Source organism: Choristoneura fumiferana, chromosome 27 (assembly GCF_025370935.1).
Source record: "Choristoneura fumiferana chromosome 27, NRCan_CFum_1, whole genome shotgun sequence".
Taxonomy (NCBI): Eukaryota; Metazoa; Arthropoda; class Insecta; order Lepidoptera; family Tortricidae; genus Choristoneura; species Choristoneura fumiferana.
In genome coordinates, this window is record NC_133498.1 from 5321156 (window position 1) to 5339090 (window position 17935).

The 17935-nt window shown below is 39.7% G+C and overlaps 1 protein-coding gene across 1 annotated transcript; it reads right to left on the minus strand.

The window, feature by feature from the left end:
• Positions 1-143: 143 nt before the first annotated feature.
• LOC141443240 (uncharacterized) lies at positions 144-17783 on the minus strand. The gene is made up of 7 exons (XM_074108449.1): positions 17549-17783; positions 15438-15494; positions 15106-15219; positions 13188-14685; positions 6577-6929; positions 3994-4710; positions 144-3761 (listed from the first exon to the last, which is right to left on the minus strand). Exons 2-7 carry the CDS (start codon positions 15462-15464, stop codon positions 3684-3686), a joined length of 2787 nt encoding a protein of 928 aa, XP_073964550.1. The 5' UTR covers positions 15465-15494; positions 17549-17783; the 3' UTR covers positions 144-3683.
• Positions 17784-17935: the final 152 nt, after the last annotated feature.

Below are 17935 nucleotides of genomic sequence, written 5' to 3' on the forward strand. Positions count from 1 at the left end.
AATATAAATACTGAACTACAGTAGGCGCTCGGTAATCCGGCACCCATATCTTTTCGCCGATGCCGGATTATCGGAACTGGCGGATTAACGGATTATCGGAAGTAAGCGGGAGACCTACTACAGATCCACAATAAAAGACTATATTATATGGTTAGGTATTTTTATTTAAAAGTGGCGAAATTGTTTTGTTAATCAATATGTATGTACCTATGTAGGTACATACTGACAAAACATTGTCTCTTATTCATGTTCAACATTTAAAACGTTTTCAGTTGCGGTAGAGGAAGATGACGCTTTGACAAAAAAATAGTCAATTTTCGCTTATTTCTTGCCAAAGTATTTATTTTTTATCATATTTTCTCTTCATTTCCTCAAAATTAGTAAAGTGTCGTCAATAGCGTCATTTTCCCCAACGGATACTGACATCTATTGATTTTAGGGCATCTTCAGTCTTCACCGAGATTTTCCTGGGACTAAGGAGGTAATTTCCAAATCATCTTGTTCAGAGCTAGAAGTAGCGTCATTTATTATTTCTTCATCGGTCACTACAGGTTGATAATCCGAGTTTTCTGCAAACCATTCGTCAATGTCTTGTTCAGTCAACTCTGTCTCATTATTTTGGAACAACATTTGCTTGAGTTCTGCAAGAGGCAGCCTCTGAATTCCACTCTTCTTCTTCGGGATTTTGGTTCAGCGAAGGCCATAACTTTTTCCACGATGATTGACTTGATTTTTGAGGAACGCTGTTCCACGCTTCAGTTACGTTAAAGACCGCATCCCGGATAACAGCATTCATCAACAGTTTCTTCTTTTTGTAGTTACATTTTATCATCTGTATTACATTCTGGTCCCTAGGTTGAAGTAATGGTGTGCAATTAGGTGGCATAAAAAGAGTTTGAATGCTACCATCCCTAGATAAGACATCATTTGGTCCACGGCCAGGTGCATTATTCAACAACATCAGAGCTTTACGTGGGAGATTCTTGCTTTTCAAAAGTCTACGTACCTCAGACACAAAATTATTGTGAAACCAGTCAATGAATAACTCTTGTTACCCATACCTTGTTTTGATTCTTATATACAAGTGGGAGATTAACATTTTTGAACGCTCTAGGATTCTTCGCTTTTACAATTAACAGTAGCTTTAGCTTATGAGTGCCACTAGCATTTGCACAGGGCATAATAGTGACCGTCTTTTGACACTTTCCTGCCTGGAGCCTCTGACTCCTTTCTGTAAACATAAGTTTTGTTAGGTAAAACTCTCCAAAACAGGCCACTTTCGTCAGCGTTATAAACTTGATCTGGAATTAAACTAAGGTCGTTTACTTTTTTTTTAAACTTCTCGACAAATGCAGCGACGGCTGCAGTGCCACTAGATAGTTTTTCTCCAGTCACAGTTAGCAAACGTATTCCGAGTCTTGGTTTAAATTTTTGAACCACCCTTCGCTTGCTGTGAAGTTGGCATTCTTATATATTTTCTCATAAAAAGTTAGTTTTTTGCCGAATAATATCCCCTGTAAGAGGCATATTACAGGCTCGTTCTTGAAGAAGCCACGTATACAACGCATCCTCCATAAGAGGATACTCTCTTACCTTGATTGTCTGTCGTGAACTTCTCCCGGAGTCAGCAGTGTTGGCGAAGTTTTCTATCTTCTCACGATTCTTTTTTATATTACTACTGCTCTCGTACGTCTATCACCCACTTTAGGCAATGCGGCCTCTGTACCTAGCCTATATTTTTCAGGTATGTCTGTGACACATAGACAGATAAACAGAATACAGACGGATAGGACGGAATATTAGGGCCTTTTCACACATGATCTGTCCACTGCAACAAGTAAAAAAATAAAAACTGTTTATTGTAAAAACCAAATTAGTTAAAATTAAAATGATCGGGGGTAGTTCCTAAGATTACCTACTTTTTTGCCTTTTTGGCGACATTAAAATAAGGTGTTGCAAAGTCATATTAAGATAAATTGTAAATAATAATTATAAGTATTAAGTACTTACTTACAATATTGTAGTTTTTTGGTATGGACGTCTGCAATATTAATTATAATCAATAATGTCAATAAATATGTTTGAATATTGTTTGTAAATAAATAAATTTGTTTTTTTTTGTTACACTACATAAAAGACCTACATTTTGTCAAGCTGGAACCGTGTCGGGTTCTCTTATCGCTGTTCTCAGTCGACTTCAGTCTCCAAGTAGCACAAGTAAATAAAAAAATTAGGTACCTACTTTGCTCACCCGCGACCTTTATGATGCTACGTACGAGTAGATGCAAACCTTCACTCTGTAAGAACACACGAAAATCATACAAACCCAACTAAAAGTATCACCACCAAATGACACTGACGCGTTTCGAACTCAACCAGAGCTCATCTTCAGAGCAACACAAACGTTAATTCATATTTAGGGGTCCTGGTGGTCACCTTTGAGAGCGTCTGCCAAGCACTTACGGAAAAAAAAATACTGACATATTTCGCTTTTCTGTATCTACCAGTAAATTCCTAACTGAGTGTCGGACACGCCCGAAATAGGTGGGGTTCCGTAGCCATTACGAAAAAATTAAGTAATATTTTATACGGAATCTTCTATAGTTTAGGTAGGTATATTTTATACCTTGGGCTGCTATTTACTCTTAAACTACTAATAATTCACAAGCAAACTTAACCGTTATAGTTTTCCTTGAAAGTTTGATATACTAACTACCATCCTGAATTATTTCAAATTTTTCCACCCACCTGTTTAGATTTAAGAGGGGGGAGGACGCTCGATTTTAATGAAAATTTGCACTTTGAATATTTCGCAAACACATCACTGAATCGAAAAATTGTCTTAGCAAACCCCTTATGGTTTTAAAATACCTATCCAATGATACCCCACACTATAGGGTAGAATGAGAAAAAAAAAACACCACCACTTTACGTCTATAGGTACCCTAAAAATTTTTTTTTTAATTTTTAATTGTACCATTTTGTCGGCATAGTTTATTTATATAACCGTGCAAAATTACAGCTTTCTAGCATTGATAGTCCCTGAGCAAAGCCGCGGACGGACAGACAGACAGACAGACAGACAGACAGACATGGCTAAACTACAAGGGTTCCGTTTTTGCCATTTTGGCTCCGGAACCCTAAATATATTGTCGTTCTGACTTTTTTTTTTAAAAAAAAGGTTAGGCTACAGGGCAAACCCTTCACCCGATCGTCTTTGTTTTAGGCTCAAATTGTAGCTGACTAAATTTTCCAGAGAAATTTTTCTCAAATTTTTGATATCATTCTTGGTTTCCAAAATATCGAGCGCCAAAATCAAAAATTCTGTTTTTTTTTTTTTCACTATTTCGGCCATTACCTTTTTCGTTTTTGATTTTCTCGAATAATTATTTTTGCACCTTACAACTCCCGTAAATAAGCGGTTTTTGAATATCATATCTTCACAACTCTAAGAGATATAAAAGGAAAGGATCGTACTTTTTCGTGAAATCGGAGCGTACCTAAACTGGAGCGAAAGAAAAGACATTTCCAATGTCAAAAGCATTTGGGAAAAAATGCGAACGGAAATTTTGCTACTAGGAAATAACGATTCTAGGAAATTGATCTAACAAACCAATGCAAAAATATTTTTAACTGTAAGAGGCTTTTATTTTATTTAATTATATTTACATTATGTATTTGTTTTATATGAACATACAATCAGGCCAGTCGCTAGTACTGCGAGGTTTGTTCCAAAGCATAGTGATGCCATCGTATTTTACCTGTAAAAAAAAAATTTGGTCCTATTATTTAAACCCATGGGCAGCATTTTTCGATGTGCCTATGCCTATGACAGAAATTTTAAGTACATTTAGTAGTTGCCACACACAGTTCCCACCACTCTGTTACCACTACACCACACGGCTACCAGTGATAATAAAAGATTCGAGCTGTTACCAGTACCAATGGTCTTACGACGTTGTGATAACTGGTAGGAATACTCTGCGTCATTACCTCTGATTTTCTTCGCAATAGATTGTATATTCGCAGACGCAGCGGTCGCGCCCGCGGCCACGCGAGGCGCTCAGGCAGATTCCTCGTCAGGCGGTCACAAAACGACACGTCTAGCAGCTCCAGGCCTTCGCAGGAGCGCACGCAGGCTTCTATTTCTCGGTCCTTCATGGTCGGATGACGCACCACCAGCTGCTTGAGCTCTGGTCGTGTCCGGCAGAGCGCCAGCAGCCCGTGCGCGCTCACGTGCGGGCACCAGACTTCGATGGAGCGCAGCGCCGGGCAGCCGCGCGCCACGATCGCCAGCCACTCATCCGTCACGAATTCATTGTTCCACAAGCGGAGCTCCCTCAGCCGACTGAGGCGACCAATAGCTGTTGGTAATTCGTGACCCAGGTTTATCCACGGACTTCTCAGATAGTTTCTGTTCTGCAGACATAAACGCTCCAAGTTTGGCGTCCCATCAAGCAGTAAGTGTGCGTTTTGCAGATTCCACATCTCGTTGCGGATCAGTTCCAGGCGTGTAAGTGCTTTCAAGCGGTCTGCGACGAACAGTATGTTTTCGATTGACAGAGAATCGCAATCAACAAAAATAAGAGTCTTTAAGCTCGTTCTCATATTCGTGAGGAAACTTCCGGTTAATCGTTTATGTTTGAGAATTATCAATTCTTCGAGAGATTCGGATGTAACGATTTCATTTAGGGAGCTGTCACCGCCCTGCTGTAAATAAACATATTTACTTGTTATAACATATTTGCGAGGTAGTACATAATAAAAAAATATCGACAAATGAATACAAAATCTTATATCTTAAAATATATTTAAAATATCCTTTTTAGGGTTTTGAGGAAACAAAAGAAAATAAGTATTTGGTAAAAAAAAAACATTTTTAATACAAGATTTTTTGCTGACCGTACTTTTTTTCGACTTGCGCTGTCACCCAAAATATTTTTTCATACCAAATTTTAAGCCGATGCCATTAACCGTTGAAGATCCATCCTGCGCTGACGATCCTGGCCGGGCTACCAGGATGTCACTACCAGATTATTGTATTGTTACACAATTTATATAAGTATGCCAAATTTCAAGTCAATCCGACTACTACTACTAGTTGGTCTTATTTAACTTGCAAAATTATTGACTACAGACAGACAGACAGACAACGGGACAGGTGAAACTAAATAACAGCTCGTAAAATTGAAACTATTAAATATATGCGATAAGGCCGCCTATTGCTTACCTTAGAAAATCTCTATGTATATACTTGTTTTCTCTGTACTGTTTACTGTATTGGTGTGCAATAAAGAGTTATTGTATTGTATTGTATTGTATATGATCGCTTTGTTTGTTCGCTGTCTGTCCATCTGTCAAAACCGCTATTCTCAGGAACGCGTGTTAGTGTCAAGCTGAAATTAATATGAAATACTCAAGTCTGCTACTCCATGAGGCAGTGAATAAATAAAACTTCAAAGTCAACGCAATCAAAATATACGGTAATTAAAAAAAAGGAGTTTACATACAAATTGCGGTAAATGAAAAACCTATAGGGTATCAGGGCTTGTTAACGTTACCAAATTCACACTATAAGTAACGTTAAATAACGGTAAAAATCATAACAATACCTAGTACCGGTATTAAAATTTAACGTTAATTGATAACTTATCATTATTTAACGTTACCTAATTACCGTTATTTTTACTGGTAAATTTACTTTACGTTGTAGGGCTTGTTAACGTTACCCAATTCACATTATTATAACGATACCGAAGTAACACTATCGGTAATTTTTGCTATGCTACCGAGTGTTGCCAATTTAGCGCGTGCATACTCGCTCGATAAATGAGGATAATTTGCCATTTAACGTTACCAAGCTTACCGGTATATAGTAATATAAATACCGTTAAAATGAGTTAACGATACTTTTGAATTAACGTTAATTTAATTAATAGCTGATAACGTTACCATTTTTTTACCGGTAAAAAGTTGTAGAAGTAACGGTAAATCGTTTAACGTTAATTATAATTTAACGTTAAATCGGTTTGACAGTTGGTAACGTTACCACTTTTTAACGGTATTTAAAGCCCTGTAGGGTATATAATACTTGCAATGTTGCAATAGTCTTAGAATCTTGAAGGCGATAGCATAACCGATAAGAAAAGTCTGAAAATCTTAATTTTTGTCAGTCTTTTTTTTGGAGAGGGGTTTTCTTGGCACTGGACATTCATAGGTTCCTTCAAATTTGTGTAGAACCCTCGGTGCGCAAGGCCGAATCGCATTTGGCCGCTTTTTTTAACCTTCCAGGTATACCTCGTACCAATGTCTATCTAGATAGATATTTTCTCCAAATACCCAGACATTGGTAATACCGCTTATAATCAACCAAGTAAGTGATTTACCATTTTCACAGTTCTCATTATAGACATTGAGATTGACTGGTAGATGAAAATAGTTTTAAAAATATTTTAAGCTGTTAACTGCTACTGAATTTTTTTTTTTTTTTATTTTTTTTTTATACGACTGGATGGATTTAGGATGGTAAAGGAATTTCTTGGCCAACTACCAAAAGGAATGAAAACTCATGCTTACGTGGACTAAATATAACGACAACTGCGTTAACTGCTTGCATTTGTTCAGTATACCAAGGTCAACATTTTCTGACCGCGGCTCAGCGATAAATAACCGTATCTTCAATATTTTTATATTTGGGCAGTTCTCCGCGATTAATTTTATTTTTTCCTCATCTACGCGGACCGCGAACAATGACACAAAATAAGAACCCATTTTCTGTATCATCTTTTTAAACAATCTTCTTTTCGGAAGATGTATGTATATGACACGGTATTTCCCAATTGACACAGCCGGAATCCATTTTGATTTTGATTTTGACCTCTGCAAATTGTTCCTGTTGTACAAATGCACGATCCGATATTGATGAACGCCTGCAAAAGAGACGGAAAGAAGTAGTTATGCAGCTTACACCAGAGGCCCATTTCACGAAGCTACAAGTTACAATTCACAAGCGGTAGTCTCTTTTCAATTAATACTGTTAAACAAACTACCGAAAGAAAGCAAAAAGTAGCGATTAACGGAACGGTATCGGAGGGATCTGTGGTCGAAATGGGAGTGCCTCAAGGATCCATTCTTGCCCCATTTCTGTATCTTATTTATGTAAATGACCTTACTTATATTATGGTAAGCCAAAAGTCGGGTATAGTTATGTTTGCTGACGACACGTCTTTACAGTTCAAGGTTAGTAGAAAAGATACCGACTTCATTGAGCCCAATGAAACCCTGTCCGTGATATCCGCACGGTTTGCTGCCAATAATTTGTTACTAAATCCTAAGAAAACTAAATGTATTAAATTCTCGTTGATAAATTCATCTAACTCGAATTCAGTTTCTAATATAAAGTTAAATGGTCAAACTATTGAATTTGTAAAATCAACAGTATTTTTAGGAATAACACTCGATTCTAAACTACAGTGGGGACCTCACGTCACAGCAATCGCGGGTAGATTGACCTCTGCTGCTTTTGCAGTTTGGAAAATACGGCAGCTAACCGATGTGGCGACGGCACGGTTGGTGTATTTTGCTTACTTTAATAGCATTATTTCGTACGGCCTTATTTTATGGGGATCTGCTGAAGACATTGAGTCAATTTTTATCTTACAAAAGAGAGCAATTAGAGCAATTTATAATTTGAAGATGCGTGAACCTTTAAGATCTTTTTTTAAGGAAACAGGTATCCTAACCCTGCCGTCGCTTTATGTTTTTGAAATAATCATGTATGATAGGAAGAACATACGTATGTGATTTTCCCACTAACGTCGATAAGCCAAAGGCTACTAGAAACACAGGGAAGCTTAAAGTCCCATCTTACAGACTGGCTAAAACCAAAAAGTCGTTTCTGGGAAATTGCATACGTTTTTATAATAAAATTCCAAAAAATATTATAAATGAAAGGGGTACAAAATTCAGATCTATTGTCAAGAAGACATTAATATCAAAGGCGTATTATAAAGTTAATGATTATATCATGGACAGGGATATTTGGAAATAATTCTGATCCGCAAATAGCGAACCTACTGTGTTAAAAATAAAGTTGTGTTAAATACTTGTGATGTATACATATCATTTAATAATATTGTTTACAATGCACGTGCTCGGAAAGTGCCTCTTGACGTGGGTCAACATATCCATAGAAAATTAGTGATTCCTGCACGCATCCACAAGTGTGCAGTAAAGTTGTATGGATTTTACTTACAGCACTTGTGCGGTAAAGTAACTTTTTAAATTGCCAAATGATGTCCAAACTATTGTTAAAAAAATAAGTCTAAAGAGTCGTTATAGTTAGGCTTTGAACAAATAAGAAAACGTTTGATGCAACCAACTGAATATTTACAAAGATAATACAGATTAAACGCGACAGAAAAGAGAACGTTAATTTTTTTTCATGTAAACTCGTATTTTAATTCCGTCTAAAGTTATGAAAAAAAAGGGAATAAATTCTTGAGTCCAATTCGGACCGTGCGACGTCAAGCGCGCGCACTCGAAAGTTAACCAATGAGCTTCCAGTGCGCGCGCACGACGTAGCACGAACCAATCATGGTTACCCGTTCGCGCCTGTCATGAAACCCAGCCAAAGTAATGTTCACGAGTTCAGTCCGGTGAATTAATTTTTGATGAGTAAATTAAAATGAAGAGTTTAAATGATGAATTTATATCTGACTTTACGCCGCTCTTTCGTCCTCCACGAAGCACATATTGTCAGTGACAAACTCAATGCTGAACAAAATACGTGAACTATAATATACATACTTACCTAAGTTAATAAACATCGTAAATTGATAGAATAATCTACTTCTACATACACGCATGGATATTATAACATCTACCGGTATGTCTTATTCTTATTTATTTGCTTTTATCTATTCAATTAGAATTAGTGAACCAGTTTTGATTTATTTACAGTTCCAAAGCCAAAAAATCTCAGATTTACGGTAACTTTTTGTTAAGAGCTGGTAGATTAGATACATAATACATATACTTGATGTTACTTAACTATTACAGGGATTTATTCACGGGTTGCACTGATATTTAGTATTATAGGAGCGTGCACTCCTCCATAAGGACCAGCCAATATAAGTGTGGACAATGTCAAGCAACAAGGGCTAATAATTAATCATAAAAAATCACGATACTAAAACAAAGATTAGATTAGATTAGATTTATTTATTACCTTTTGAAAAAATACATTATAAGCACATGTCAGTTAATTACAAGAAATTCACAAAAGGATCGTCAAATGTATACAAAAATAAATAAATCTTATTAAGTATAATAAATAGTCAGCGAGAATAAAAAATAAATAAATTTAAAATGTCAAATTAGAATTAAATTCAATAATAATAATTAAAAGCAAAACAAGAATATTCTTAAATCTAAGTCAAATTTATGCAATAGGAACCAAACGAACAATCAAATAATTAAAATGTCAAAATACAATAAAATTAAATATGAAATTAAAATTCAGTTCACAAAACTGTGAAAAATGATATCAAAACAAAAACAAGAGTACAAAACAAGGTAAGTACATAAAAACAAAAATGAAATGCATATATTATGATGTCAACATAAAATCTCACTGTATTCTTTTAAAGAGTACAATGACTTGTCTAAAAGAAGTTTTTTTAGTGTGCGTCCAAATGTCTCATCCGAACATTCATTTTTTATGTCCGCGGGTAGGCGTTCATAAAGCCTAGGCCCAAGACGCGCGGGTTTTTATCAAGCAGCGCCAACCGCCGCGGCACTGCTTGCAGTCGCCCGGTCTGGCGGGTTATTCTGCCTGGGATATTGACACGTTTAAACGAATTAATATTTTGGCGTGTAAACATAATAATATCGTAAACGTACTGCGAATAATGCGTCAATATCCCAAATTTCTTAAATTGGTCCCTGCAAGAGTCCCTAGGCCTTAATCCTGCCATCGTGCGCAGAGCTCGCTTCTGGATTTTAAACACTCTGTCAGAGTTTGTCGAATTTCCCCACAAGATGATGCCGTACGACAAGAGTGTATGAAAATGAGCATGATACATTTGGATTAAGGCTTTCCCGGACATAAGAGGCCTAAGTTTTCGTAAGGCAAAGACGATACTGCACAATTTTTCACAAAGCTTGTCCACATGCTCTTTCCATGTTAATCCAGCGACAATTTCAAATCCCAGAAACCTGCTCGTACTGCACAGCGGCAGTGGACTTTGAACATGAGAAGTCTCAACATGGTTCCTGGTCTTAAACAGCACCACGTTGGACTTTGTGACGTTCATAATAAGCCCATTTGCCGCAAACCACTCCCTCAGCTGATTGCACACGTCACTCATCCTTTCCTCGAGCTGCATATAACTACTAGCTCTCACTACTACCGTTGTGTCATCCGCAAACAACACCACTAGACCATCAGCAACAGAGGCAACGAGATCATTAATAAAGAGCAGAAAAAGAGTGTTTCCCAAGGCGGACCCTTGTGGGATTCCAATATTAACATTACCCGGCCTAGATTTGACCCTCTTTCCGTGAATTTGAACCGAGACCGTCTGTTTTCTGTCTTCAAGAAAAGATTTAAATATCTGCAAGGCTTTATTTTTAATTCCATAGTGTTTGATCTTTTCTAACAGTAACTGATGATTTATTACATCAAATGCCTTGGAGAGGTCACAAAATATACCTGCAACTTTATTTTTGTCGTCCAGAGCCGTTGTAATGCAATCATATAGTTTATACGCAGCTAGTGTAGTAGATCTGTTTTTCCTATAGGCAAATTGTTTGTCAGTCAGTAGGTCATTTGTCTCAAGATGGCGCATTAAGCTATCCGATAAAATCGACTCAATAATTTTTGAGATATTTGGCACTATGGTTATCGGTCTATGGCTATCTGCGGAACATCTGTCTCCTTTACCCTTGTAAACAGGACACACCCGCGTGCTTTTCAATACATCCGGGTAAACTCCACTCGAAAACATATTGTTGACGAGCTCAACCAGTAATCCCGAGATGACCGGCCAGACACACAGGAGTGTGTTAATGGAGATGTCGTATACATCAAGAGTTTCGCGAGTCTTCATCATCGACCTCAATACGCGGTTTATGTCTGTGAGTGTTATTGTGGGTAGAGTAAAGTCTGGAATGTTAACATCGTGTAGGAAATTCACTAAGTAATTTACAGAAGTACATGTGTTACATCGCAGGGTGTGTTTAGATGCTACCGTAAGGAAGTGTTGGTTTAGGTGCTCAGGTACTCTGTTTGGAGGAATTTCATTGGCCTGTTCATCTTTTAGTAAAAAGGTATGTTTCCCCGGTTTTGATGATATTTCCTCGTTTACAACGCGCCACATCTCCTTTGACGGGTTTCTGCTATTTTGTATACGACTCTCAATGTACTGTTGACGGGCCGTTAAGGTTTCAGATTTAATCCATTCCGAATAGTGACTGATACCTTCTATCAAAACCTTACAATCCGGATATTGACGTTTCATCTCCGTCAGATCATTATGACTTAAAATTAGTTTTGAGAGGCTTTCAGTCATCCACGGAACATTATTTTTCTGCTTAGAATAAATTTTTTTAAGGGGAAAATGTATGTCAATATAATGCGTCAAAATGTTAAATAACCTAATAAATTTATCATTGATACTAATTGAAGTCAAAAAAATAAAATTCCAATTATAATTCTCAATGTCCGTAAAAAATGCTATGTATGATTCGTCAGTAAATAATCTTTTTTCAATATATTTATTAGGTTTGCTACAGTGCAGTGAATCAAGAGAAAGGATAAATGACTGCGCATTATGGTCACTTATAAAAGTGTCAAGTGGCGCCGCCACGGTGACGCGAGCGCAGGCGCTCGGAATCACCCCACAGTCAATAGAAGTCGAGCTGTGCGCGGTCACACGGGTTGGAAACGTGACACAATTCGTGCATGAGTAACTTTGCAATATTTCTTCAACTCGTTGTCTTAGGATATTTTCAGACTGAAAATCAACATTTTGGTCGCCAACCAAAATAAACTTCTTATTTTCATCAGTTAACCTACACAATAATAGTTCCAGATTATTTAAATACATGTCAAAATTACCATTTCCGGTGCGATATAATACAATAATAATCAAATTCAAATTACTAATCTCAATGGCAGTGATCTCAAAGTGCAACTGAATAGCAAGGCTTTGCAAGTCGTTTCGCTGGCGATAAACAATACCCACTCGTGTGAACAGCGCGGTGCCACCGTGCGCGATGTTTGTGCGGCAGTAGTTATTCGCCAGTTCATACCCACATAACCTAACTCGATCAATCTCGTTTTTCTTACACCAAGTCTCACTACAAGCTAATACATCTGGCTTCTCAGCACTTACTAAGATATCTAGTAACGCGGTTTTTCCACAAATAGATCGTACGTTTTGGTGCACTATTTTAAATTTCGTACTTGAAACTAGTCAAAGTCTCCTTTACCTATCATTAGTAGCTGCAGCTGTTCTAATCTTCTGAGTCAATTACTGTTATGAAAGTTGGTTTAATAAAGTGTATACGTCAACGATTTTGGTTTGCCGTGCATGTCGGTATGTATATCTACTGCCTGCTACTGTAGTAAAAGGAGTATGGCAAATAAATGATGTAGTCACTGCCTCGATTTTTTTCCTCGCTTAATGCATTGTAAAACGTTGTATGATATACGTGTCGAAAGTAGGAAATTCCCAACTCGTGCCGGCTCAAAACACTCGCTTGGCTCGTGTTTCAAGTTCTCCGCCACTCGTTGCCCGTTGGGAATTGCCTACTTTCCGCACTTGTATCATAAATAACTGAAATCTGTTTAAAAAAAATATACCTCGTTGAGTTTCTTGCCGGAATCTTCTCAGCAGAGGTTAGTACCGGTGGTAGATTTTTTTTGACATTCATAAGTGCTTGATAGCCTAAATTGAATAAAGATATTTTGACTTTGACTTTGACTTTGACTTTGACCGCTATAACTTGTAGCTTGTGTGAAATAGGGCACAGGTCATGGCACATTGATAACGTAAAATGTGCGTTTCTTTCTACGCTGTCTCGAATTTTAATCAGAGCAGTGAAGATTACTTCTAAAAGCATAAAAATTTAATAATTTGATGTAAATCAGTAAACGAGATGTCCGTTCAGCTGGTCGTTACCTGCCAGGTAGTCCCGCACCACTTGTTGCCAGGCGCGGCTGACGCGCTCCGAGCGCACGACGTCTCTGACGGGGACGTAGTCCAGCACGAGGCGCCAGCAGTCCGCGTTCCGCTGGTCGTTACCTGCCAGGTAGTCCCGCACCACTTGTTGCCAGGCGCGGCTGACGCGCTCCGAGCGCACGACGTCTCTGACGGGGACGTAGTCCAGCACGAGGCGCCAGCAGTCCGCGTTCAGCTGGTCGTTACCTGCCAGGTAGTCCCGCACCACTTGCTGCCAGGCGCGGCTGACGCGCTCCGAGCGCACGACGTCTCCGACGGGGACGTAGTCCAGCACGAGGCGCCAGCAGTCCGCGTTCAGCTGGTCGTTACCTGCCAGGTAGTCCCGCACCACTTGCTGCCAGGCGCGGCTGACGCGCTCCGAGCGCACGACGTCTCTGACGGGGACGTAGTCCAGCACGAGGCGCCAGCAGTCCGCGTTCAGCTGGTCGTTACCTGCCAGGTAGTCTCGCACCACTTGCTGCCAGGCGCGGCTGACGCGCTCCGAGCGCACGACGTCTCCGACGGGGACGTAGTCCAGCACGAGGCGCCAGCAGTCCGCGTTCAGCTGGTCGTTACCTGCCAGGTAGTCCCGCACCACTTGCTGCCAGGCGCGGCTGACGCGCTCCGAGCGAACGACGTCTCTGACGGGGACGTAGTCCAGCACGAGGCGCCAGCAGTCCGCGTTCAGCTGGTCGTTACCTGCCAGGTAGTCCCGCACCACTTGCTGCCAGGCGCGGCTGACGCGCTCCGAGCGCACGACGTCTCTGACGGGGACGTAGTCCAGCACGAGGCGCCAGCAGTCCGCGTTCAGCTGGTCGTTACCTGCCAGGTAGTCCCGCACCACTTGCTGCCAGGCGCGGCTGACGCGCTCCGAGCGCACGACGTCTCTGACGGGGACGTAGTCCAGCACGAGGCGCCAGCAGTCCGCGTTCAGCTGGTCGTTACCTGCCAGGTAGTCCCGCACCACTTGCTGCCAGGCGCGGCTGACGCGCTCCGAGCGCACGACGTCTCTGACGGGGACGTAGTCCAGCACGAGGCGCCAGCAGTCCGCGTTCAGCTGGTCGTTACCTGCCAGGTAGTCCCGCACCACTTGCTGCCAGGCGCGGCTGACGCGCTCCGAGCGCACGACGTCTCCGACGGGGACGTAGTCCAGCACGAGGCGCCAGCAGTCCGCGTTCAGCTGGTCGTTACCTGCCAGGTAGTCCCGCACCACTTGCTGCCAGGCGCGGCTGACGCGCTCCGAGCGCACGACGTCTCCGACGGGGACGTAGTCCAGCACGAGGCGCCAGCAGTCCGCGTTCAGCTGGTCGTTACCTGCCAGGTAGTCCCGCACCACTTGCTGCCAGGCGCGGCTGACGCGCTCCGAGCGCACGACGTCTCCGACGGGGACGTAGTCCAGCACGAGGCGCCAGCAGTCCGCGTTCAGCACGTCTAGTATGGTGGCGTCGTGGTCTGGAGTCTGTCAATCAATAAAGGTTTGTTGACAGGTGAAATTTCGGTAGATTGCGTTAATTAATATCGAGAAGTCCGTTTGACGTTACAGTGTTGCTAGCGAGTAATTCATTTAGTTATTCAACCAATCACAAACGTGATTAACATATCAAAGTTATCAAGGACCTTAAGATACTAGCGCGAAGTAGCCTGTCACAGAAACCCATATTGAAGGATTGCGGGATAGCTGGGACTTGTGGGGATTGTCCCGACATTTAATGTGATGTCCAGACTCGTTCGCCCCCGAAACCCTACATTGAAAATTTCGTCGTAACCGTTAGAGCCATATTGCAGAGATTCCCGATAAAAATAACTACTTACACAATTTCTTGTTTCAAGATATAATAAGATAAACACATTTTGAGTACATATTTATTTTTTTACTTACGTTACTTGAGTGTCCAGTGCTATGAGGTTCCCAAACACGAGGTCTCTTGGTGGTTGAATGACATATACTGTCGGCCTCAGACTGCACCGCGGTGACAGGAACCGGGGCAGGCCGCTAACGGAAATAGAGGGAAAAAGTACTTAAGTTTCATCAGTTATTAATGTTATTATTCGTAATAAGTAGACAAGAGTCACCGCTAAGGCCACACTGCTTTTAGCCTTCAATGATAAATAAAGGTAAAAAAAAACTTTAAATTTGTAGGTCTCTTTTTGAGATTTCCTTTTGACTCCTCTAATGTAAAAATTAACAAGAAAATATGGATCGCTACTCACTTTTATGTCATTATGCTGTGGTTCCATGCTGCTAGCAAAGGTTAGATCTTGTCAAAGCTGCAACAAAATGTAAAAATTAAGAGAACTTTCTTTGTATCTACGAGGGACGTTCAATAAATTCTCGGTATCGATATAATTTTAAACCTCTTTACTTATTTTTTTAATACTGGCCGCTAAGTTTATTTCGTTGACAATATAAAAAAGTAAAATTAAAACTGGTAAGTTTTTGTTTCTCTGCAACAGCGGAATCACTAAACGATTTTGCAATGATGAATAAATTAGAGCACCGACCCGTGAAGCCGTAATAAAATTCTTAACAAAACAGGGGAAAAATCAAAAGACCATAAAAGAAGAAATGGATTCTGTTTAACGTGCTTCTGCTCCTTCTTTATCTACGATCCAGAACGTGGTCTAGTGAATTTAAGCGCGGGATCCCACCGTGGGAGTATTAAAGATGACCCTAAGAGCTGGTAGGCCTGTCGAGGCCACTTCACCAGAAAATGACTTATCGATTTATCTTCGACAATGACGATCTTCCATACAAACTTTCATCCCCTATTTCACCCCCTCACAGGAAGACTTTTTAAAAACGCGCGAACAAATATCTATTTATCTCTTATCACGTGCCCAAATGCCAAGTTTCATAAAGAAACATCGATTTATCTTCGAAAATACGATCTTCCGTATAAACTTTCATCCCCTATTTCACCCCCGCATAGGAAGAATTTTAAAAAACGCGCGAACAAATATCTATTTATCTCTACTCACGTGCTGAAATGGCAAGTTTAATAAAGATTCATCGATCTATCTTCGATAATGACGACCTTCCAAATAAACTTTCATCCCCTATTTCACCCCCTCACAGGAAGACTTAAAAAACGCGCGAACAAATATATATTAATCTCTTCGAAAATAACGATCTTCCATATGAAAGAAAGAAAGAAAGAAAGAAAGAAAGAAAGAAAGAAAGAAACATTTATTCGTGACAAACATAAGAACAATGGATAAAAAAAATAAAATTAAGAAAAAAAATAGTTTTATGTATGCCACGAAATGGTCCCAAATCAGCAATCTGCCGGTCTTGCGAACGGCGCTGGTCTTCCTTTGGGACCATATAAACTTTCATCCCCTATATCACCTCCTCACAGGAAGAATTTTAAACAACGCGCGAACAAATGCGGTTGGTGTAGCGTTATAGCACGTAGCACGGAATGCTGAGGACCTGGGTTCGATTCCCAGCGCTGGTCTCTTTTTATGGTTTTCTATGTTTCAGTTTGTATTTTCGATATGGATGTTTGTTACTCTTTCAAGCAGAAACTACTGAATCGATTTGCATGAAATTTTCCATACAAGTAATAAATACTCTGGATTAACATATAGGCTACTTTTTAATCCAAAATAATCTATGGTTCCTGTGGGATCAAAAGGATCACAAAGTTTTAAACTACATACTAATTCTGCGCGAGCAAAGTCGCGGGCAAAGAAAAAAGGTCGGGTCAATGTATTTCAGAACCTTTGAGACGGTTTTAACTTTCGGAAATTTTGTTTTTTTTTTTTCAAATAAAACGGGACTGCTTCACAATGCCGTCTCATTACGATAAAATAAAATTGAGGAGTACAAGTACTTTATTTTTACGCTCGTATTATCAAAAGTTATCAATTCAGGAGCTTACTCGATGGTGGCGCCAACTGGTGACAACAAAGCCTGTAGCCTTCATTCCAAAATAACATTGCAAGCAAATGCTTTCGGTGAGGGAGCACGTTTAACTAAATTTGTCGCTAGCGCCATCTATGGGATATTTGTGAACTAATTAAAATAATGTTCTTCAAGGGCACATACCATAGCAAGTTTTAATCACAACATTCTTATACCGTGATGTCACCATCTGACCGTACATATAAATTATGTAGGTATGTATGTAAACTCCGTATTGTACAAAAGAAAATAAATAAAATACGAAGTATGTATGGATGTAGTAGATTCACTGCTAACCACATTGTCCTATAGTTAAGGCAAAAGCTTAATGTCGTAGTCTTCATCTGAACAAAATAGAATTTCATGGACGACTTTTCTTCTTAAGAACAAGAAACAAACGGTACGGTATACGAACTTCGAATTTCGTTATAGCCCTGCTGGTCAGGTTAAAGATTGTACACCCTAGCCCCTTGCCCTAGCCGGCGTTAAAGAAGAGGACAAAAACAAAAGATTGCGTAAACTGACAATAATTGCAAACCAATCGCAAACAAATTGCAAATTATTTGATTTACATGACATCTGTGTTTTTAAACTAGCGCAGTGGCCCTGGAATCTCGAAAATTGGCCAAACCAGTTAAACGACTGGGAAAAATAAATAAATCACTGATTATGATTTCTTTTGCAAACGTAATTTTTTTTTTGTTCTTATAAATCTATATATACAAAAAAATCTAACCGATTGACAGATCGTCTCATCAACGCTCAGCCCAAACACATTCCAAAAAAGCTGGAAAGAAATGCT

What these genes read in the sequence shown, in the direction of transcription:
- LOC141443240 (XM_074108449.1), bottom strand. Translation starts at nt 15,464, where the DNA reads ATGGAACCACAGCATAATGACATAAAA. An exon ending in GGTGCGGGACTACCTGGCAG is followed by an intron (nt 6,930 to 13,187) that starts GTAACGACCAGC and finishes TCTCTTTTGCAG; the next exon opens with GCGTTCATCAATATCGGATC. An exon ending in TGTCGTTATATTTAGTCCAC is followed by an intron (nt 4,711 to 6,576) that starts GTAAGCATGAGT and finishes GTTTATTTACAG; the next exon opens with CAGGGCGGTGACAGCTCCCT.